General features: G+C 43.7%; 1 protein-coding gene across 3 annotated transcripts in view; it reads left to right on the top strand.

Moving 5' to 3' along the window:
- OXR1 (oxidation resistance 1) overlaps positions 1 to 25,404 on the top strand; it is a 1,826,889-nt gene that overhangs the window by 694,802 nt on the left and 1,106,683 nt on the right. Inside the window, exon 1 of one of the 3 annotated variants that reach the window (XM_086966106.1) lies at positions 3,060 to 3,205. The exons of the other annotated variants lie outside the window; for them this stretch is intronic. Coding sequence (XP_086822232.1) covers positions 3,060 to 3,205 — 146 coding nt within the window. Of the gene's footprint in view, positions 1 to 3,059; positions 3,206 to 25,404 lie in introns of those variants that run through there. 3 annotated transcript variants of the gene reach the window in all.

A 25,404-nucleotide genomic window follows, 5' to 3' on the forward strand; every position in this document is an offset into this window, starting at 1 on the left:
AGGGGACTCAGCATGGTGTCAAGTAACATCTCCTCACCCGGAACGGAAAACCACCGCCAGGAGTCCTCCGCTTTACTTTTCCTTTATTCCCTCCTAGCTTCACACATGAAGGGTTAGGCAAACGAAGTCCTCCTTCTACTGCCCCTTTTCAGGGCCGGAACTTCCCGTCGACGACTCTGCGCAAGATCGGAACAAGACCTGCTCCGTCTTCTCCTCACGAGAGTTCCCTGCTTCTCGCCCACAGCATAACAGTCCTCACAAACCACGGAGGGGACCGAGCCTGGTGCCGATGAACGTCTCTTCACCGCCTGGATCAGAGCACCGTTGCCTTGAGTCATACGCTTCACCTCAACATCGACGGTTTAACTCCTTGTCTCCGCTCTCAACCGGCCTCGAGGTAGACCGAATATTCTTCTTCATGAACTGGGTGAGACTTCCTTGTTGCTTTGCTCCGCTCAAGCGTCAAATATATCCAGGGGAAAACACCACACTGACCCTGGCTCAGTATCCCGTCCTCGTCGCCATAAATGTAGTAATAAATCTCTACCAATTAGTAAGTTCCAACGTTAGGTTTATTGTCGTAAATACAACAGGTGCTTCCAGCTTGGCGGCAGCAGCTAATCCCAACATTCTAACCCGCACTCCAGGATGTAGAGTGGTTCATACCAAGAGGTCAGGGAGAAGAGGGGTGGGCGGGGAGAGAGAGAAGGAGAGAAAGATTACAACACCCTCTATGTGCAAAAAGTTATACCGTGGTCAAAATTTGATTAGTGGATTTTACTGAAAGCACAGTTAACTTACATTTGAGACAAATCTGCTGGTATCACAAATTTTCAATAGTCCATATTCTGAAGGGGACAAATCTGCCTGACAACTCTCCCTTAGAAGATTGCTTGCTCATGGAACCCAGTCCAGACAAAGGAGTGTTGGTGATCTATTGGCAGCTGAGGAATAATTCCCCTGACCCCTTTGGACCCCTGAGAAGCTCCTGGACAGATGATCTAGGAGACATTGCTGATGAAGACTGGGCTGAGGCCTTACAGGGCCCCAGAGAAATACTTATTTGAGCTAGATTCAGACTAATACAGCTCACAATCCTGCACTGCTCCAAGATCCAAGAGTACTGGCGGAATGTGATGCCTAGGGTCCTGTCTGTGTGGGTGCCCATGAACGCCAAATGGTTGCTATTGGTGGTGCAGGGGGAAGACAACTGGCCAGGTACACCAAGATCTGGCTTGTACTGGTGGCTGGAGTGGCGAATCGAAGCATCACCAGACGGCGGGGGTGGCTCTTCCCCCGTCTGTGACTGAGTGGAAAGCTGACCTTGACTGGTGCCAGAGGGCAGAGGAAGTAGTTTACCACAGCATTGGTTGCCCCAAAACGTGGGAGAGGGTTTGGGGCCCCTGGTGGGAATACAGTGGCACGACCCTGGGGGGGGGGAAACATCAGCATTTAATCTGGCCCTCTCGTTCTCTACCATGGGGGAAGTGAAGTGTTGAAGTATTGAAGCATTACCTGTTACCATAAAAGTGCCAATTCGTATTCAATTGTATGCTCAAAGATGTTGCTTGGCCACTCTGTGTCTTTTATTCTGTACCGTATTGTGTCCTCGTACCCGCAATGTCTCGTCAAGCTCTGTACTGTATGATGAGATTTGTTTAATAAAAAAATAGTTCTTACCCAAAATATTTTTTTTACATTTAATAGTAGTAAATTTAGCCATATACACTGGTTGCACATGGAACTTTCACTTTACATGGCCATTCCTAGACAAGAGACCAATCTAAATTAAAACCAACGATAATTAAGTTTAAACCTCTTTCCAGCGTGGGAAGAGCATGCTTTATTAAGTGTTGTGAAAAGAAAATGCACCTTCAGAAGCTAGTAGTAGGAGAAGGGAAGAGTCTCTAGAAATGGATTAGGGAGATCACAGTAGTAAAATGAGGTGGTGGATGAGTCTAATGTGGGATGCACAAGGGAAGAATTTAGAAAGGGTTGTTTGGGAGATCTTAGTAGTAAAATGAGGTTTGCGGTAATGCAAGGAGGGATAGAGGAAGGGAGTCTCTAAAACGGTTATTTTGGAGATCATAGTTGCAGAATGAGGTCTGGGATGAGTCAGAGAGTGGAGGCAGAGGACATATTGAGAGAGGCATAGGGTGAAACATAGGGTAGTGCATTGCAGAGACTCAAATGTTTTCTTTTTACAGTAGGACTAAAGTAATGAATATATAAGTACATGGAAATAGACTTTCAAGTGTTGCTATACTTTAAGCTAATTTATTTGTGTGTTGTTTTTTTTTCTTTTCAATAATTCAATAGTGAAGCAATTGTAGATGAGAAAATTTACATATTGTGATAGATAAGTATACGGAGAACCATAAGCATCTAATCCAATACTTATATGACACTATGCAGTGACCTATGTACATGTTAAGCATAGAATAATATAACCGTAAGTAATATGTACATTTGTTAAGCATACCTAAAGAATATGTATTTATAAACATAACTTTTATACATATTTATACACTGAAATGTACTTATCCAGACGTAACCAAATGAAATGCGTACATACACAGGGATATGATGTACATTTGTGCATAGTGTATGGTGGTTATGTAGGGAAGAGCCAACTCTTGAATAGTCTTCTGAAGATAAGATAATTATACATGGATAATACTTAGCATGGCTCACAACGCCCAGTTGCTTTCTAGTTAGGTTTGCTCTATGCAAAACCCATACATATATAGTTTGTTATCTTAGTAAAACAAGAGGGATAATCAAGTTATCGAACACAAGGGGCCTCGCCTGAAAAATGCTTGAAGACGTCTTATTGTGACAACGAGCCATGTATCACCTGATCAGAGAATGAGCACTGCATTCGCGCATACTGATTTATTTAAATGACTCCAACTTAACATCCTGTTACTTGCACATTAGTGGCCCAGCCCAAAAAGAGAGAGCAAACAAAGCCCATGGATAACATAATCAGAGAACTGCGTGGTAGACAGCAGACGAAAGTAGGCTGAGAAGTCCCAGCTTCCTAAAACTGGTGGAAAATGGAAAGAATGCAGCTTTCGGTATTTTTGCTGGCATCCCCAATCGACATATGTGGGCCATCTACCAGGAGTATCTACAAATATCAGTCTAGACCATCCATTCACCAGACAGACTTCCCTGGAGTTCTCTTTGTGGGGCACATCAGGTACGTGTAAATTTTGAGTTCCATATGTTTTTGTGTTTTATTGTGTCTCAGTGCTTCTAATGGACATGTACTCTCGGGTACCTGAGTAACTGCACTGCTTTAAATAGAAAGAGAGGAAGAACCAGCACTTCTTAGCAGAGATGCAATGCATTTAATGGAAGAGCACCTGCACTTTCATATCTCCATTTGAAGCTCTGTGTCTGTTAGTTGTCTTTGTCTCTGGTAGTTTTACACTGTACTGTACTTTGAACCTTAGAGTTGCCCTTGAACATACCCCTGCTTACTACCTACTCGGCCATGGACGTCATTTAGTGGTGACCAGGGGTAGCAGCTGCGACCACTGGCTTTGCGTCCCCTGGCCTCAGAGGTGGCAAATTCAGTGCCAGGAACACAGGGGCAGCTGGGGCTTCACTCTCTTTATTTTCTGGCAATCTTTTATTACACTAATAGTGAATGAATAAAATATATTATTCACTAATACTGTAATAAAAATGGAGTACAATAAGCTGGAATATGTCTGTGCCTGGCAGCTGAGTTAAGTAAAAAATGCTTTAAAATGTATGTTGAGTGAATGCTTGCGGGTGAGAGTAGGTTTATTTTGAGAGCCTGTATATGTGTAAATTTGTGCATATGAGTAAGTATGTGTGTGAGTGAAAGTGGAGCTCAAAGTGCGTGTGAGATCACTTCCACTACCCCTGGCATTTCGGTGAATTGATGTCCATGTGCTAGGCAGTAGCAATATATCCTGAACATATTAGATTTGTCTAAATAGCACTTTTAGTGTGACCTTGGCTCGAATAATACATGACCTAAACTCTTCATCACAAAATGACATGAAGTGAAACATATATAAAAGTGAATCTAGTAAAGAAAGACGTGTTATGGTAGTGTAGTGAAGCTAATGATAGCCCCCGTGGTGAAAGGGGGGGCCCTCCAGCACTGGGCATGGGTGGCGGGCTTGAATGGGTCCAGAGCGTGGGGGACCCCTCCCTGTAGATTGCAGTGGGGGAGGGTCAAGTTTCGTTACGTCACTGGTTCCACGGACCTTGGAGCCACTCCGCCACAGTAACTAATACGTGAAACGTCTTGCCTCTGACAATATGTGTTTTCATTCCATAGTTTGAAAAAATTATAAGTGATGTCCCATAATGCATCTGACAATAATCAGACCATCGGATGGAATTCATTCTTCAGCTGAGTCTGATGAGCCATCTCTTTGGACAAATGAAATACAGGCTGGGGGGCCTTGAAACCTGTGCTTGGAAAAAGAAACGTACTACATTTTAATTCATCAGTAATCGGACAATTGTGACAATGGTATTGAATCATTTAGTAACACGTGCAATTATATCTTGAAATGTCTTGTTCTTTCCTAGCAACAGAGTCTCAAATTAAATGCAATGCATCTTTTGAATGATATATTTATTTATTTATTTTATTTTTTATTTTCGAGCGTTCTGGAGCGTCACATGTTGCCTTGCAGCTAATGCTTTACACAAGATGGTAGAGTGGAGCATGGAGAACAGAACCAGGGCCCAGAGGTTCGAATCGAGTAGTGTGTGTAGTGTGAGCTCATGTTGGGTGCACTGTCATAGCAGGTCAGACTCCTGCTTGAACAACTGTGTCTGAGCTTGATCATTGAAGGAGAGCTGATTAGGTTCTGTGCCGTGATTCAAATTGTTCTTAGTTTGGGTCCCCGGACACCTCGTTATCAGTCACTGGAAGAGTGAGTGAGTGAGTGAGTGAGTGAGTGAGTGAGTGAGTGAGTGAGTGAGTGAGTGAGCGAGCGAGTGAGTGAGCGAGTGAGTGAGTGAGCGAGCGAGCGAGCGAGTGAGTGAGTGAGTGAGTGAGTGAGTGAGTGAGTGAGTGAGTGAGTGAGTGAGTGCTTTTTAAAGAGATGAACATTTGTCGAAGGGCATCTTCATTCTAGTGCTGGCTTATGAAAATAAATCTACGCTAACTCTAAAGCTAACTACAGGCCAAGACCTCATCTAACAGACTAGACGAAACTTCTGTGCCTTGGGCAACATTCCGTCATTGGCAATCTGTTGAAGAACAAGGGACCATTTGTTCCAGAACTTTGGAATGATGTTAGAAAAGCCATGCCAGCAATTTGAGCTCCTCTGGCAGGGGAGACCACAAGAAAAAGTGAACCAGAATGGTGGAAACGTATCAGGATTGCCTTAAGACAGGGATTCACAAAGTACGACCCGGGGGCCCAATGCGGCCCTCCTGACCTTTAAATGTGGCCCGCTGATCAACAGCAGGACTGGGCTGCTGTTAACTTCACTCAGCGTGAACATTAGAAACAATTTAAATAAACAGACATGCCTTTATGTAAAGGTTACTTGAAGTTAGGGAAAGAAAGTAACTAGGTTGTCCTGCATCACCTAACTTTAGGAACAACTTCATTTTCTAAGCCCCCATGCAGCAAAGGTGTAAAGACATGATAAGGTTTCTTCAAAATTCAGAAAGTGTATTTCATTAACGTGCAGAATCATTTCATCTGATTATATCAGATTATATCAGTGCATTGAGAAATATTTTTTTTAATTGATAGTTTTAAAATATGAATTTAGAAACATTTATTCTTCCCACCACTCTGACAACAATAGCACTAGTGAACTAAGAGGCAAGTCAGTTGTTATGTACACTCTTAAGGTGCCCAAGGTACCTATCACACATGAACAACATTTTAGTTTATTGAATCTAACACATGAGAAATCTTTGTACAGCGCACATCCTGTAGTCATATATTTCAAGGTCCTCTTATATGTGATACTGAAGAAAAAGGAGCGAAAGTGAAATAAAACAATTGTCTAGGATTGCACAATTTGGTAAATATTAATAATAATGACATTTGTAAAGCGCTTGGTTACACTAAACCAGTGTTTCCCCGCGCTATGCTACGGTCGAGAAAAACATAATTACTAGGCCACCACCCAACCAGGGTACAGCACCAAAACTCTACTCAGTGTAGAATAGAAAAGTTTTCAGCTTTTTACGAAAGGTCAACTCCGAAGCCTCCATCCGAAGCCCCCACGGGAGTCTATTCCATTGCTGAGCTGCCACAAAACTAAAGGAGCGCCCACCCCACTCAAAGAGCTTTAAACAGGATTCGCTCCTTAATCGGGAGCCAATGCAGGACAACCAAATCCTTCCTGGAAGAGGCTCTCCTGGGCAGCATCAGAACCAGGCGGGCTGCTGCGTTCTGAATACATTGAAGCCTCTGTACACAGCTGACATTGGCCCCCAGGTGAAGTACATTACCATAGTCCAGCCTCTAAGTTACCAAGGTGTGAACCATGGTCTTCCTAGCTACAGTAGGCAAGAGGTCCAGGGTCTTGCGTAGTCCAAGCAAGATTCCAAAACATGTTCCTGCCACTCGCCTTATCTGATGCTCAAACGTGAGCTTGGGATCAAGCCACACCCCTAGGTTCTTAATCTGTTCACTAGGCACAGGGATAGGGCCCAGGGTCTTTGGCCACCACGTCGATGTCCACACAGAAGGTGCCTTGCCAATAACCATCAATTCTGTCTTGCTCCCGTTCAGTTTAAGGCAGTTGTTAGCCATCCACACTGCTAGTTCTTGCAGGCAGGAATTAAAATTAGTGGCTGCCTTCTCATCTGACTGTATTAAGGACACCACCAGCTGCGTGTCATCAGCGTAGGACACAACTTTGACCCCGTACTTTCCAGTGATGTCTGCCTCTGGGGCAACATAAAGATTACATAGGGTCGAGCTAAGGGTGGACACCTGTGGCACCCCCTGATTAAGCCTGATGCTCTTAGATAGATAAGGTCCCTGTGCTACCTGAAAGCTCCAGTCCTGCAGAAAGGATTCCATCCATTCTAGTGCCTTCCCACCCACCCCTCCCTTCCTGAGACACTGAAGCAACGTGTGATGAGCAATGGTGTCTAAGGCGGCACTCAGATCTAATAAAATTAAGGCTGCCGTCTGACCCCCATCAACTTATTTCCGAATGGTCTCAGTGGAGAAGAGCAAAGCCGATTCAGTCGAGTACAAAGCTCGAAAACTGGACTGAGTGGGATGGAAAAGATCATGTTTGCTGATATGTGCAGTCAGCTGGATATTCACTACCTCGCAAAGTAAGGGAGTGGCAAGATGGGACGCAGATTGTCCAGCTGGTCCATGTTGACATTCGGCTTCTTCATCAGCGGGAGGACCACAACCTCCTTCCATTTTTTAGGCATCATGCCTGAACTAAAAGAGAGCTCGAGCAGATGTCTAAGGCAGGGTTCAAAGAATTCCATACTCCCTCTCAGCACCCTAGGCCTTGCAGGGTCACTGGGAGAGCCGGCCTTGATGTTACTAGCTATCCTCATTAGGGTCTCGTGATTAGGGGTACTAAAAGTATCCAGATATTCTTCTCCCTTTATGTTAGTGGGGGCAGCAGCCTCAGTGCACCCCTCCCATGCAGAAACCAAGAAGGTGGAATAGATTTTCTCTACCTTTTCTGCGCAAAACTCTGCAACCCGATTACAGGATTCCACTGAACTTGTGGTCGGGCTGCGATCTTGTACTAGGATGAGATCTCTTTATAGACAGTGAACAGCTCTTTGACTGAATTATCCGCTCTCTTTATTCTCTCCTTATAATAGGAAGCCCGCATTTTCCTGATAAGGGTATGATAGACCTTAAGACTAACTTCGTATTCAGTCTTCATCTGGGTCGAAAAATCCCTTCTCCATCGTCTTTCAAGATGTTTACAGGCCGCATTTGCCCATCTCAGTTTATCTCTTAACCGGGGGGCTGATTTAGCTTGCTTTTTGGATGCCTTTACGGCCCAGGGTGCACAACTACCATGTGCTTCCGAAATGCGTCTATCTAGGGCCTCACACGCCGTGTCAATCTCCAGACCACCCACGGGTCCCCCTGTGAAAGGGCCTTGCTAAAATTGTCTTGCGAGAAAGTCGCCCACCTCTTGTATTCCTGCTTAAGTTCAACTTTCACTTGTGTCTTTTGAACCAGCATCCACACCTTAAAAGGGATCACAAAATGATCCGACCAGGGAACTGGATGCGGCTGCTCAATTTCTAGAGCATCCCAATTAGCAAAAATTGGGTCATGTAAATGACCTTGTATATGCATAGGGTGCTCCGACTTAAGTATCACCTGTAATGCTGCCAATTCCTGGCAGATCCCTTGGGCCCCAGAATTGGAGGCATCACCAAAGTGCAGGTTCAGATCTCCTAATAGCAATCATTTCTCATACCAGAGTGCTGGATGGACTAGGCACTCGATTAGTCTAGGCGCAAACTGTGTGGAGGGACCTGGGGGTCTGTATACAAGAATCCCTTTATAATGTAATTATTAGATACAGTTAAGGAGAAAAACCCGCTTCACTGCCCGCAATATTAGTGGGCTCGAGGGTGCACTGTATGGAATGTTTGAGAATTATTGCAATCCCCCCACCTTTCCCTGTAGGTCTGCCAACCCTGATGATACCATAGCCATTAGGAAGTGCCTCCAACATGTCAGGGGCTGCATCCTCACTAAGCCACATTTCTGTGAGGAACAGGACATCTATCTGACCCGCTAATTGAAGATCATGAATGTCCAATGTATGCTTCCTCATGGATCGGCAGTTAATCAAGGAGAGACTCAGTCTCTGGCCAGACTACCTGGGCTTTAACTGTGGGCTGACGGTGTAAGAACAGTGATCACATTTCCTGCTGCTACCATCTACCTTTAAGCTATGCTTGCACTCCTCTCCAAACACGGGGCACAGGGCATAGAGTTGTTGAGGACTATACTACACACCTGGGGCCAAACCGGCAGGGGTTCTGGCCCCAGGTCCCGGCCGGCCACGGACGGGCACAGACAGGCTTGCTTTTGGCGTGCCTTCAAAGTGCCAGTGGCACACCCGCTGCGCGCATCCGCTGTGCGGTCCTGGGGGCATAAGAGCTAAATAGGCGCGCTCTGCCTCCAACTAGAGCGCTAACCGCTCCGATGCGGAAGTGCTTGGCTCTCCCTGTCCCGCCCTCCGTGCAACGGTACTAGCTACCGCATTGGACCGGGGCGGGCAGGAGCAAACACTGAGTCCAGGCCTCTACTCAGTCAGTAAGTGAAGCAGCCCCCCCTTGCAATTCCCTAGAATTAAAATAGCACAATTAAAATGTTTAAGCAACTCGGGCAGAAAAGAGAAAAAGAGAATGCTGCCTTATTCGGCCGTATCGCAAAACGGATCGGGGGGACACTGCCACCGTTATTTCTACCGCAGCTCGGCCGCAGTAACAGTCGACCAAAATAGTCATGCTCTGCCTCCAACTAGAGCGCTAATTGCTATGATGCGGAAGTGCCTGGCTCTCCTTCCCCCGCCCTCTGCGCAACGGTACTAGCTACCGCGTCAGACCAGGGCGGGAAGGAGCAAAAACTGAGCCCAGGCCTCCACTCACCCAGTAAGTAAAGCAACCCCCCCTTGCAATTCCCCTGAATTAAAATAGCACAACTAAAATGTTTGAGCAACTCGGGCAGAAGAGAGAAAAAGAGAATGCTGCCTTACTCTGCCGTACCGCAAAACGGATCAGGGGGACACTGCCACCGTCCTCCCAACCTGGTAAAGTGGGAAGGCTGGTATTAATCCAAGGTTTTCTGGTTCAGATTTTGCAATTCAGCCACAAGATGTATATGCTATGTATCCCCTATTCCCAACTTATTGCACCCTCTCTCACCGGATCACCACCTGCTGGCATCCATGCGGTCCTCTTTCGCATCGCAAACCAAACTTAGTGGCCCTTGGGAAAATGTTTGCGAATGTGCATGGCTTAACAGGATATTTTTGGGACGAAGCCCATGAACAGCTCGGTGGGTAAGCACAGTGCCTTAAACTTGATGCTCAGAACATATGATAAAATTTCGGAGGATTGAAAACGAGACTAAAGAACATGTTCTGGATTTATTTCAACTTATCAATAACACTAGAGGCCAGCTTCAGATATCGACGGTTTCCATAATTTATTCGACACGTGAGACATTACTCACCATAGAAATCCACACATACCAAAGGGTTCTCTGTCAGAATATCATTAACAAAAATATAGTCTGATAGAAATATGTTTTTTTAAATATTTCTTACAAATATATTGTCCTATTGGATGTGTGTAGATTTTCTATTAACTTCAGTCGCCTGATAATAAACGATATATAGGACACAATTCTACTGACAGACAATATTTTAGTCACTTTGTTCTGGCACTTTATTATGCTGAGGGTTGAAAGTAAATATTTTCCTCAGAAGCCTCACCCGCTGAAATCACAGCAAAACCACATAATTTGCCTGTTGCTGAGGGGAATATTCATTTGCAAACAGGAAGTCGACGTTTTCTGGCTTTAGATGCAGGGGTTGATGGTGACCCATTTTCAGTGGACAAAAAGTGGACAATCTTAGGGGCCTAAAAAGAGTGGCTCTATAGCCTCTGCTGGGCTGTGGTCAACACTTCTATCTTGGTGATCACAGGAAGGATGTGCTAAGAGTCTGGGCACAATATGTACTGGGGCAGGCTCAATAGAGACTACAACTGGACTGATGTTGTCCTAATCCAGCAAGATCTTGTACGTAACAAAATGGGCAAGGTAGTGACACAGGTAGTGAGGTACAGGAACAGAAACAATTTTGGTTGCTGTAGGACATGGTACTCTCTGCAGGGTCACCCCGCACCTTTTGCCTTCATCCCTACTGTTTCCTGAATAGTTTTTGTGGTTTTAGGATTCTGGACTTTACCACCTCTAACCAGTGCTAACGTGCTTGTGCACTCTCCTGTAAACATGCTAATATTGGCTTACACCCAATTGGCACATTTACTTTACTTGTAAGTTCCTAGTAGGTGGTATAGTCTATACCGGGGGCTAGTAGGTTACCTGCTACTAGTGCACCTCCAGACTTATTGGGCCATCTACTTAAGTAGTCTTTTAAAAACATGTGTCAGGCCTGCCATTGCAGCCTGTGTGTATTTATGCAAAACTAAAGAAACCCATGGGTAATAAGGGACCAGGTGTGTGTATATCTGTAAAGGGACAAGGCCCTGATATATCGTAGAGGTTCCGCTTTGCTCCTATCCAGGCATGCCATTCTCTCAGATGTATGACGTTACAACGCATACTTTTACAACGCCTACCTTTACTACGCAATTTTTACACCGCAACATCCATTACAACGCATACCATTACAACGCATGCCATTACAACGAATTCTTTGAAACTACCTTTACAACGCATTCCACTACAACGCATACTACCTTTACAACGCATACCATCACAACGCATAACATTACATGTAAGGTAAGGTAAGTGTTGGATAGTGTAGGGGTTAAAATTACTATTCTAACTCCCGGGGGTGCAACAGTAGGGTAAGTGTTGGATAGTGTAGGGGTAAAAATTACTATTCTAGCTCCAGGGGGTGCAACAGTAGGGTAAGTGTTGGATAGTATAGGGGTAAAAATTACTATTCTAACTCCAGGGGGTGCAACAGTAGGGTAAGTGCTGAATAGTGTAAGGGTACTATGTGTTGTAATGCTATGCGTTGTAATGGTATGCGTTATAATGACTGTGTTGTAATGGCATGCGTTGTAGTGATGTGCGTTGTAGTGTCATGCGTTGTAATGGTTGCGTTGTAAATGCATGCGTTGTAAGGGATGTTGCGTTGTAAAAGTTTCGTTGTAATGGTAGTGCTGTGTAAAAGTTGCGTTGTAAAGGTTGTTCGCCCATTCTCTCATTGGTATCCATTCAAGAGCATTCCCAACCCAGCCAGCACCTTCATCCCCTTCACTGGGGTTTCTAACCTCGCTCCCTAGGGGCTCCTTCCAGCTAGCTGTGGACCCCTCCTTACTAGGAAAGGTTGTGCTCCATGACTGGTCTGCTAACAAAGACGTCATCCCCATTCTCTTTTCCGAACGGAAATTATTTTCCTCAACCTTTTATTGCAATATGTGGATATGAGTGTTCTCTCATTTGCCTGGAGCTGGCATTGGGTTACATATGTCATAATCCTATCTCATTTTTTCAAACAAGGGGTACCAGGCCACCAATTTCAGTACTGCTAATTAATACTGCAGATTCGAAATACAACGCAAAAAATCATTGTACTTTACTTTCACATTTGTATTGATTCAACTTCATTTCAAACAACTGTTCATTACTCTTAATGCATAGGAGGAATACACATTTCATTCAGTATATTGTGCGAATTAAAATTGTATGAAAAACATTTTACAAAAACATATTATAATCAAAAACAAAGACAAAACACTGTTGTATTTGCATCAATTAATTACACCAGTCCAAAATTTCAACAATTGCCTGCCATAATTCAAATTCTATGCGGCACTACGACAGGCAGGTTGCGAGGAAAATTATTTTTTATAAAAGTTCTCTCCCGGGGTATGTTTCAATTATGACACCCTCACTAGATTCCCATTCAATGTTGGTGCCTCGCAGACGATTAAAGACGTGCCGACGCGTCTCCAATCCCCTTCTGCATTGGGGGATTATCATCAGGGCTTTAGACCACGGTGTTATCCTGGTAATTAACAAAATAATATATAATGAGTAGCGCCCTTCTTTGCCTCTCTTTATCAAACTTTTAAATAAACCAACCCACTAAATAGATACCAAGAGCAACTTATAGCTTTTGATGGGGTTCTTTTAAAGGTCCATCTTCTGTCCCTAAACACAACCAAATTGATTTTATATAAGTTTGAGTCTGACGTTATGGGACAATCGTAACTACTAGCTTTGTTTTTTATGACTTAGAGTTGGAAGCACTTACTGGAGTCTTCGTACATCTATTTCGATGACTCCCCACTTGTGTTCGTGTTTCCAGACACGGTTGGCTTAGGACGTTTTGTATTCACCCTGCAAACAATTAAATTGCCATTGTTTATACAGAACGAAGTTGCTTACTGTGTGTGTCTTAGGAAGAGCTTTTCACGGCATTTCTCTTACTTGTATGAAAGGTTTCTCTTCTACCAGATGAATTGTATCCTCATCTAAATTTGGGGCAGCATCATTTCCTGTCGCAACCAAACAGAGGAAACTTTTTTTTTTAAAAGTGCAGTGTAAATGGAAAGCTATTTGTTTAAATGTGCACTTTCATCGTCCTTATTAATCTATCTGCTGCAGCCCATTATGTTATTACATTGCACGTTGTCACGATGGAGTACTTGAACCACTGTGACATTTTTGTTCTGTATGGCAGTTTCACCGCCCGTCTACTTCACATTTCATAACGGTGTTTGCGGTGGGTTTCACTTACTTTGCAGCAGTGTTCTTCTGGCATAGATTCAGTCTTCTCTCACCAAACGTGTATCACTCGATGCTTGTGCTGTCTCTGCCTTTATGGGTGTCATCTAAGCATGGGCGGAAAATCCGTTTCGCTCGCGGATCTTGCGGATTTTCGGTAAATTCGCAATCCGCGAGATTCGCGAATCTCCCGCAAAATCCGCAAATCCGCGAGCAGCGGATTTTATGGCTTGCTCGCACTGTTCGCGTGAGTTCGCGGCTTCCCAGTACAACTTCGCGCCCCGCGAATAAGCGCTAAATTGCAGAAATACGATCTTAGCAAAACTGAAACTAATTACCAGGTTCAAAAGTTCAGGCTCATCATTAGTAGCCATTTCCTGTAGTGCTTCCTGAGGGGCCCCTCCAGAGTTCAGTTGCCTACTTGCAACTATTATGTGACCCTGCTCTGAACCTCAGAATAGTTACACATATGCCACAAAGGTCCTGAATTACAGCTAAGGGAGACAAGCAGGAGCCAGGCTGGAAGTTCAAATCCATTAATCAGCCCCTAATTCATTATTGTCAGTTTGAGCAGGGCAGGTGTTGTAACTAATTTTGCAACAATGAAAGCACTTAGCAAGTGCAAAAGATCACTAATCAGGAAGCACTAAGGAAGCAGGTGCCAGCTAAAAAAATATTCTGTGACACATTAATCAGCCCCAAATTAATTCAGGTCACTTGAGGCAGGGAAGGTGTGCTTTGCTTTGCCACAATAATGTACACTGACTGGACAACCAGAGGGTGCTGTGATGAAACAGAGGGTGGCATGGGTGGGCCAGAGGGTGGCATGAGTAGTCAGAGAGTGGCAGTGGTGACAGAGAGTGGCAGTGATGAAGAAGAGTGTCCCAAACAGGCTGGACACGTAGAAACGACAAGTTTGCAAAACTTGTGACCCGACAGGTAAGTTCGCGTTTGCGAAATTGTACAAAACCCTCGCGAACTGGCAGAAACCCGCGCGAACACAAAAAAAAATCTGCAAATTCGCGAGAATTCGCGGATTTTGCGAATTGCGAGTTCGCAAATCCGCAAAATTCGCGAACGCGAGATTCGCAAAATTCGCCCATGCTTAGTGTCATCATCGTGTTCCTTGTCCCTTTGGATTCTGAGACTTGTGGTTCTAATGTTCAAGTTTGTGCTTGGTTCAACTCGCTTAGCTCATTCAGTCCTCTTGTTGTACAATGGAACTTTAGAATTAGATACACTTCTTTTTTAGCCAGCATATTTTCTAAATTACCTCCACGTGGGGGCAATTTAATACCGGATAGTACAATCCATTTAAAGTCTCTTTCTGAATGTTGTTGGTCAACAAAATGTTGCACCATTGGGGCGGTCAGTACTTGATTTTTGATGCACGATCTATGTTGTACGATTCGCTGGTTCACCTGTTGGGTCGTTTTGCCAATATATATTTGAGAACATGGGCATTTGATCACATAAATGGTATTCCTGGTTTTACAGTTAGTGAACTCCTTGTGTGTCCATTTAATGCCGTCATGTATGAACTCAAGGCCCTCAATTGTCGTCCCGCAGACGGTGCAGTTCCCACATTTTCTGTGACCTTGAACGGGGGGTAACTTCCACTGCGTGCGCAAATCACTGACTGGCATTGGTGTTCGTCCCAAGTCGGCTCTGATTATTTTTTGCCCAATGTTTTTATTTTTACGCATGGCAAATAAAGGTTTTTCCATCTGGAGGTCCAATCCGGTTAAAAGGTGCCAATTTGATAGGATGATCTTTTTGTATTTATTGGTATGTGGACCAAACGTGGATACACACACCAGTTTCTCCATAGGAGGTTTCACTCTTTTGATTAGCAGGGTGTCTCGTGGTGTATACCAAGCTCTTTTGACAGCGTGTTTCAACAATTTTCAGGGATAACCTCGATCTCTTAATTGGTTGTTAAAGATGGATGCATTAACCATAAAATCTTCTTTGCGCGTGAAATTGCGCCTTATTCTTAGTAGCTGTCCGTATGGTAAATTGTTTTTCAGATTTTTGGTATTGGAGCTCCGATAGTGTAAGATGGTATTTCTGTCAGTGGATTTTCGATGTAGTGTTGTAGTTAGTTTCTGATTCTCTTCAAATACTTCCACATCAAGAAATGTCAATACTGATCGACTTTTTGTCATGGTAAATTTGATATCTGGATGTCTTGCGTTTAACAATTTACCATATGGACAGCTACTAAGAATCAGGCGCAATTGCGCGCACAAAGAAGATTTTATGGTTAATGCATCCATCTTTAACGACCAATTAAGAGATCGAGGTTATCCCTGAAAATTGTTGAAACACGCTGTCAAAAGAGCTTGGTATACACCACAAGACACCCTGCTAATCAAAAGAGTGAAACCTCCTATGGAGAAACTGGTGTGTGTATCCACGTTTTGTCCACATACCAATAAATACAGGAAGATCATCCTATCAAATTGGCACCTTTTAACCGAATAGGACCTCCAGATAGAAAAACCTCTATTTGCCATGCGTAAAAATAAAGACATTGGGCAAAAAATAATCAGAGCCGACTTGGGACGAACACCAATGCCAGTCAGTGATTTGCGCACGCAGTGGAAGTTACCCCCCGTTCAAAGTCACAGAAAATGTGGGAACTGCTCTGTCTGCGGTACGACAATTGAGGGCCTTGAGTTTATACATGACGGCATTAAATGGACACACAAGGAGTTCACTAACTGTAAAACCAGGAATACCATTTATGCGATCAAATGCCCATGTTCTCAAATATACATTGGCAAAACAACCCAACAGGTGAACCAGTGAATAGTACAACATAGATCGCGCATCAAAAATCAAGTACTGACCGCCCCAAAGGTGCAACATTTTGTTGCCCAACAACATTCAGAAAGAGACTTTCAATGGACAGTACTGTCCGGTATTAAATTGCCCCCACGCAGAGGCAATTTAGAAAATATGCTGGTTAAAAAAGAGCGTATCTAATTCAAAAGTTCCATTGTACAACAAGAGGATTGAATGAACTAAGCGAGTTGAACCAAGCACAAACTTGAACATTGGAACCACAAGCCCCAGAATCCAAAGGGACAAGGAACATGATGATGGCACGCATAAAGGCAGAGACAGCACAAGCATCGAGTGATACACGTTTGATGAGAGAAGACTGAATCTTTGCCAGAAGAACACAGCTGCAAAGTAAGTGAAACCCGCCTCAAACACTGTTATGAAATGTGAAGTAGACGAGCGGTGAAACTGCCATACAGAACAAAAATGTCACAGTGCTTCAAGTACTCCATCGCGACAACGGGCAATGTGATAACATAATGGGCTGCAGCAGATAGATTAAGAAGGACAATGAAAGTGCACATTTAAACAAATAGCTGTCCATTTACACTGCGCTTTTAAAAAAAAGTTTCCTCTGTTTGGTTGCGACAGGAAATGATGCTGCCCCAAATTTAGATGAGGATACAATTCATCTGGTAGAAGAGGAACCTTTCATACAAGTAAGAGAAATGCCGTGGAAAGCTCTTCCTAAGACACAAACAGTAAGCAACTTCGTTCTGTATAAACAATGGCAATTTAATTGTTTGCAGGGTGAATTCAAAACGTCCTAAGCTGACCTTGTCTGGAAACACGAACACAAGTGGGGAGTCATCGAAATAGATGTATGAAGACTCCAGTAAGTGCTTCCAACTCTAAGTCATAAAAAACAAAGATAGTAGTTAAGATTGTCCCATAACGTCAGACTCAAACTTATATAAAATCAATTTGGTTGTGTTTAGGGACAGAAGATGGACCTTTAAAAGAACCCCATCAAAAGCTATAAGGTACTCTTGGTATGTACTTAGTGGGTTGGTTTATTTAAAAGTTTGATAAGGTGAGGCAAAGAAGGGCTCTACCCATTATATATTATTTTGTTAATTACCAGGATAACACCGTGGTCTAAAGACCTGATGATAATCCCCAATGCAGAAGGGGATTGGAAACGCGTTAGCACGTCTTTAATCGTCTGCGAGGGACCAACATTGAATGGGACGCTAGTGAGGGTGAATTACACCATTATAAGATGGCCGCCACGCTCACGGGAACATACACGTGACCTTGGGCAGGGGGCGGTTACCCAACGCGTCACGCTGACTCTCCGGTGTTGTTGAAATAATCCCCGCCGCCGAGCTCAAACATCTATTCGAGCTCGGCGGGGATGGGTCGGTCACTACACCCGGACACAGCGGACTTCAGGTGAGTGCGGTTAGCGCGTGGCACACGGGGGGAGCAATTAGCGCTAACACAGGTTTTGAGCCTTTGAAATGCAGGGATGCAATTTACTTTACCGCGTTTTTCCTTATCCCTACTCCAGCCACACCTTGGGCTCAGCGCTGTAGTTCAGCCCTGCCGAACACTCATGTGGCCTCTAGGATATGATCATTAGGTGAGTAGGGGAATCTTAACATGCTTATTTCAATGGTTATTAAGATCACAGTGGAAGTGTGCTGTTATGCCTATTGAGCTACCGAGTGGTGTTTGCAAAAAAACCCTGCCTAATACCTGACATACTACAGGCAGGCTTTGAGATTAATACTGCTGCATTTTTAACTTTGTATTTTTACACTCCTGTTTTTAAACCATCACCCTCACTGTCCACGGTCCGAGTCACAGTTCTAGCTATTGCGTGTGCTTCACAGTTTTACATTGCACGCTCAATACACTTGGCATGCGGTGGATGAGTAAATTCACTTTAAATACCACCAGCATGTTAGTATATTTTCTTCCTGGCAATATTGTGACTGCCAATTTTTGTTTAATTACTGTTTCCTTATCCTTTCTCTATACATAGGCATAGGAGGATCCACTAAGGTAACATTACAACACATATGACACGAGCATGTTGTTGTTTTCACTTTGGTCCTGAAGAATCGCGGTAAATATACCATTAGCGAGAAACATGTTGACCACATGCACCACTAGTATCTTCTAGGGTCACACATCATAATAGGTTGACACCTAGGGAACTAGCTTCACCTTTTAACCGTAGCCAGGGGACCCCCAGAATAAAGTCCATTCCGGTACCCCTTGTTACATTTTAGCCACCTTACCATAGGTATACACCACCCTGCCCACATACCCCCACTTCACCGATAGGCAGTTGGAAAAAGATCTCCGCCAAAGAGCCCCTCTCTGAGGTGTGCCCGTCGGGGATTGCACCGCCTCCCCGACGAGGAGCAACCGCCGATGATGAAGCATGACACTCCTCGGGGTGTGTGAGGCAAATATATCCAACATAATGGATGCCCCAGGGTATCAATAATATCCCCCCCCCCTTGGTCACGCCAGCAAGAATTCCCCTACCTCTTCTTTCTCTAGGAACAGTGCAGCACCCCCCTCTTTTGATTTGGTGTCATAATTGAAACATACCTCGAGAGCGAACTTTTGTAAATAAAAAAATTCCCCGCAGCCTGCCTGTCATAGTGCCACATAGAATTTGAATTTTGGCAGGCAACTGTTGAAATTTTGGACTGGTGTAATTAATTGATGCAAATACAACAGTGTTTTGTCTTTGTTTTTGATTATAATATGTTTTTGTAAAATGTTTTTCATACAATTTTGATTCGCACAATATACTGAATGAAATGCAAATTTCTCCTATGCATTAAGAGTAATGAACAGTTGTTTGAAATGAAGTTGAATCAATACAAATATGAAAGTAAATTACAATGATATTTTGTGTTGTATTTCGAATCTGCAGTATTAGCAGTACTGAAATTGGTGGCCTGGTACCCCTTGTTTGAAAAAATGTATTAGACGTCCTGCCAGGCTCCCAGAACGGACGAAACCCCTTTGGTTTAAAATAATCCTATCTCAGGCATAACTGTGTTTGTCCAGATGATGATTCTAATATTTAAATAAGGGTCAAACTGTTGCTAACCATGGTACCTTGACTTAATTGTGATATCTGTTCACTGTTGTTTACATGAGCATTGATACTTGTTGTTTGTGACTAAACCATTGTGCTAATCTTGTCACACCTATATGCCTGAATTTAGAAGTCTCGTGTGACTTCCCTTTGTTTGTTTTACTACATCATTGATTTCTGTTCACATATAATAGATATTTGCAATTGTTCCATTTGGTTCACATACACAGGCGTCATTGCATTGCTAGGTATATCTGATTATGTGACATTCTCCTCATAAAGGACCCTTGACCCTCTACAAATATTGCAGCCTGTATATGCAGTTTAAAACTGCCATTTTGAGCTTGTAGTTTAAACATTTTCTTAAACCTTCCTTTTTAAGACATATAAGGATAGGCCATACACAGCCCATATGGCAGGGTGCATTGTATTTAAAACGCTGGGCATGTACCTTTAGGTTGTACATATCATGGTAGTGTAAAACTCCGAAATTCTGCTTTCACTACTGCAAGGCTTACCTTTCCCATAGCATAACAGTGAATTACCTTATTTCATTTAATGAGTGGCACCTTTTATGTGGTAGCAGGTAGGAATGTAATGATTGGTGTCTGAGGAAATGCACTTTAACCCCCCCCCCCCCTTCAATGGTAAAGTCAGATTTTAAGTCACAATTCTGAAAACAACACTTTTGGAATGGTGGCATTTGGTGCCTACAGTTTGATTCCTGGGTGATATGACTTGGAGTAGTTGTCATTTGACCTTTGTGTATTCCTCCCAGACAGTATCATAATAGAGGTCTTGGGTGTTAGCAGGGTGGTCCATCTTGACTTGATGAGGGGGTGGAGCTGTCCCCTTGTCCCACTTGCACTTCAGAGACACTGCCTCATGTCACACAATGAACTTCACACCAGACTAGTGTGACTGCATATAGACTGGGACCAGGGCAAGGATGCAGGAAATTCCAGACACCTCGGTGGGGGGAAAACTTCAGAAGCTTCTCCTATGTCAAAGCTAGCACCAGGTATAAAAGTAGGAGCCTCAGACCCACTCTTCAGATCACATCTGGACCAGTGTAAGGCTCTGAAGAAGGACTGCTCTCTGCCCTGCAGTTGGAAGGAGTGCTTTGCTGCCCTGCTACAAGAAGGACTGCCCTGCTGCCTAGGGGAAGAAAGACTGGAAGGAAGACTGGACCTGCTCCTTCAACCTAGTACTACCAGAGTGACTCCAAGGGCTAGCGGTGAGCAGCCATCACAACGTGGGCATTACCACGTGCTGCCATTACGACCCTGCTTTTTCAACGCAAGTCGTTTCAACGACTTGCGCTGGAGGGCGCTGTTAGAAAAGGAATAGTTTAATTTTCTATTCCAACACCTTCCCTACTGTAATGTGGGCTGGAGTTGGAATAGAAAATGTAACTATTCCACTATCCAGAGCTTACAGCGCAAGTCGTTGTAACGAATTGCGTTGTAAAAACAGCGTTGTAATGGCACGCGGGGTAAAAGCCAGCATTGTAATGTCATACAACCGGGCTAGCTATCTGGCCTCCTGTTCTGATCTAAGGGACAGAACACTCTCAGAGACCTGTTCTGCATCTTTGCAGTCGCCCAGACTCATTTGGATCTGTCTGTACCCTGTGCAGGCCTCTGCTGGAGTGAATCCTGATCCCCAAGAGGAGCCGCCCAGGTCCTAGACCCTTGGCGGGCATCTGAGTGTATTCCTACTGGCTCAATTGTGGGTTCCCTCAGAACTGACGCAGCGTGGCCAAACGCATCATGGACATAAGGTACAATTCTCAGTGGACTAAACTGGTCCCTACATCTGACCACACTCCATTGCAGTTGGCATGAACATGTGACTTTGCTTTTGTCCTTCCGGTGTGACCAGATAACAGCAGTTTGAGTTTAGTTCTTTTTGGCGCTATAGTTACCTTAAAACTTTGAGATTGCATATCTCTGGTCCTACTGATTGGATTATTCTAATTGTCGGTGTCACATAATTTATTACATTTTACTGAATTGGTCTAAATTGGTGTGGGATTTTTCTTGTCCTGTGGTTTGTTTTATTGCTGCATATGTACTATACACATTGCCTCTAAATTAAGCCCAACTGCTTTTGAGTCAAGCTACCAGAGGGTTAAGCACAGGTTAATTTAGTGATGTGTTGTGCTTCAAACTGTCAAACTGACATGGATTGTGCTTGTAGCTTGAATAGGGGTTCGCCCCTCAACCAGCAACCCATTTTCTCACATTTGCATAGGCCTTTACAAATTACATTGCATGCAACTACATTTGTTGTCACTACATCACAACCACTATATCAGGAGACCTTATATCAGGAGTGAGTTCACTGACAAAAATAAATTACAAAAATATCCAAAAAATATTGTTGAAATAAATACCACTGTATTGAATATCGTTTTTTAAAATATATATATATATACATAAAAATAATAAATAGTAAATAGTTACACTAATTAAAAAAATAGATTATATATTTTAACAAATAGATCAAATATAAAATTAGGATTTTGTCTCAGTTAAACTTAAGTTTTCGTTAACTTAAGACCAGAACTTAAGTTTAACTGAGACAAAATCCTAACTTTACTATTTTCGGTATTCACAAAGGCATTTAGGAGTAGTAAAGTTAGGATTACTAACTTTACTACTCCTAAATGCCCTTTGAGAATATCAAAATTTGTAAAGATAGGATTTTTATCTCAGATTACTTTTGTGAATCGGGCCCTTAATATTTAGCTTCTTGTCTTCTTGAGGGCTGGCAAATGACAGCTTTGTTCCTAAAAAGTTGGATCAATTGGAATGGTTCGGTTGCTTAAAGAAAGAGCAATGTTTTTTTCATTGAATAATGTATGCATTTGATTTTCAAGTTCTGGATCAAACAATCAGACTTCTTCAAATGGTATTTTGAGTGCAGCTAATTTTTGTGCAGAATCTATATGACACTTGTACGATATCATGGTATGTCATGGACCCACTAATGCTCCACATGATAAATCAGTGGCCCAGACCATACGAAATGAAATGCCTGAAAGACATTCTGTCTCCTTTTAAATGCCTTCGAAAAAGGCAGAACACTCTGATCCATTTTCAAAAGCTTTAAAAATACCCTTAAAGTCCTAAATCAAACATTGAGAAGAATATGCTCTCTATATATGCCCTCTATATGTTGCCCCTGATCTCCAGATGAGATCTTGAATAACCATTTTTTAAAGCCACATCTATTTTCTTCTCTGTAGGATCTTTCACAATATACTCTTCTCCAAAAGATGATCAATCCACCTGGGGCCTCATTTATGAGGCCCCTTGCGCCATCGGAACTTCACTTTTCATGAAGTTCCGTGGCGCAGAAGCCTGCGTGGTATTTATCAGGCAGCAGTACGCCAGTTTTTGTGGCGTACTGCTGCCTGATAAATATCAGTCCCTTTAACGCAGTGTTCTGCGTTAAAGGGGCGTGCAATGGGTGTTGCTGGGGGCGTTCCCAGCAACATCCATGGCCTTTTGACACTGCCCCAGATTTACGAGAAATCGTAACTCTGAAGCAGTGCCAAAAGCTTACGCCTCCCCAGGGGAGGCGTAAGGGAGGCGCAACAGGAAGAAATGTCTTTATTTCTCCTCGTATTTCCTTTTTCTATGTGTGCTGCATTCTGCAGCACACATAGAAAGAGGAAAAGCCTCTTGTGATTATTTTTGTACAGAAAGGTTTCCCTTCCTGTACAAAAATATTCTTCCCCGCAACACAGGCACCCTTGCACCATGGTGCAAGGGTGCCTGCGCTGGCGCAGGCAGCCCATTGTGCGCCGGCGCAGGGAATAAGGACAGGAATGCGCCGTATCTTATAGATACGGCGCATTTCTGCCCTTTTCTTTTGCCGTAGGGAAGCGCAGCAGGAAGGCCTGCTGCGCTTCCCTACGGCAAAAAGTCATAAATGAGGCCCAAGGTTTCCTACCCCGGTATCCACTGGAGCAGAATCGGGAAGAATTCATTCAATTCCAATCAAGGGGTAGACTTGAAACATAAACTGGGGCATATTGATTTTGTCACGATCCTTCCACTCCCTCACTGTTACATTCAGAAAGGTGGATGGATTGTCAATTGTAAACTTCGGGGATCATTGAAACTAATGCAAACGTGAATCTGAGGAAGTGCCTGGAATTTCTTTCTTCTGGAACCCTGTGTTCTCTTTAATGTGCACCAGAATTCTAGGAAGAAAATCCCTTGCGAGATATTTTCCCTTTTAGTTATTTGGCAAGACTTCAACATCTCTCTCGGTGATTCAAGTGTCCAAATCTGAAAAATGCTTTGGAAAAGTCTTTATTATGAGATGAAGATCTCTTATCCTTTCCAAGCCCGGAATAGCCTCCCAAACACTTGTCTCAACATCTATCCCTCTTCAATTTTTCACCTGATCTGAGCGCACTTCTGTTTCTCGTAAACACTGTGCTCATGCCAGTCAAGAAACCAAAGTCTGCAAATGCTCATGGCGGAAAACAATACACCTTCTTAACCCCTTCCATGCTGATGACGAACCCCAGCCGTCATGCAATACGGTGCTCGTGTGCTGATGATGGCTGGGGTTCGTCACGGCCCGCCCCTGTTCGTGCTGTTTACAGCAAACCAGGGGAATCGCGGCCGCATCGAAGGGCTTAAGGCAGCAATATTTTTCTCAATAATTTACTGTTGTCTCTGCTGCTGAGCAGTATTCCATATATTAGCCTGCTCTCCAAATACAGTAGGCCAATAAACAAACAGCAGGGATCATTTTCGATCTTCCCAACACAGATCTTAAGCCTTACAGGGAAGGAACTTCAGATGTAACTTAGATTCAAGCCCTGAAGGAATCTAAAAGTAAGCGAAGTACAAAGGACCTTTTTATGATGTTGGTCGAAGTTGCCTCCGACTGACACCGTCGCGGTCTCATGTTTGATCGACCACCGGTAGTAGTTTCTTTAATCTACCATAATTACCTAGCAAATTGGGCTTACAATATATCAATTCAAACCCACTAATCAGTGGTGGCTGGTGGCAGGCATAAGTGGTGGGCAAAAAAATCAGTGATTTTGACCCACTAACAGACACTGAGACATTGAGAATGCCTTTAGGGTCAACGCCAAAGCTCTCAATCATAACTCGTCATAAACAGTTTTTAGAACAGACCATGACTGAGAGCTCTGGAGTTGAGGCTGAAGTCAGTTTAAGTTTCTCACATTGCTAACGGTGGAACACAATGTTAAAAATAAAATAACCTGTGTCCTCCAGTCCCGCAGGGAGCAAGTTGTTTGAGAGCTTAACCACTCCAAATGCTGGTCTAATGCTGCTGATAATGTTACAGAAAAGGGGGTGGTTATGAACCGTTATTTAGCTCACTGCACCATCCCAGCTCAGAACCTGGCTATATGCAAATCAGTCTGTCCCTGGCCCAGTGCATCATGGGAACAGGGCAGACTAAACTACCAAGCCAATTCTTCACCAGAAAGGAGACAAGCTTCCGGGGATCGGTTTCTGGCATTTCAGCCGTCGTCGGCCCGGCTTGCTTGAATCCTGAGTAAAAGAATTGGCTTTGCTAGTTTGGTTTGCCCTGTTCCCATGATGCACTGGGACAGGGACAGACTAATTTGCATGTAGCCAGGTTCTGAGCTGGGATGGTGCAGTGAGCTAAAAAACGGTGATGGATCAAGCCCTGATCTGTAGACTGGGTAGGAGTATTCTGCTTAATTCAGAAACTCTGTCCATCACCACCCCCTTTTCTGAATCATTGATAATGTTAAGCATTATGAGAGAAGCATCAGTACTGGGCACTGGGGGCCTATGCCTGCTCCACCCAACTGTCTAAGACTGCTCAGGTTGGAGAGATTTAAAGTGTGCATGTTAGGCTGGTTGTTGCAAGACAGCCAGCCAAAGTGACATGCGCACTTTAAACTGAGGTGCCCATCACTCATCCTTGCTGCTGCCATTCAGCAGCAATGCCCCCCCCCCCGACACTCGGGTTGTGTAATGCGAAAAATAA

This window comes from Lissotriton vulgaris, chromosome 4_1 (genome assembly GCF_964263255.1).
Source record: "Lissotriton vulgaris chromosome 4_1, aLisVul1.2, whole genome shotgun sequence".
NCBI lineage: Eukaryota > Metazoa > Chordata > Amphibia > Caudata > Salamandridae > Lissotriton > Lissotriton vulgaris.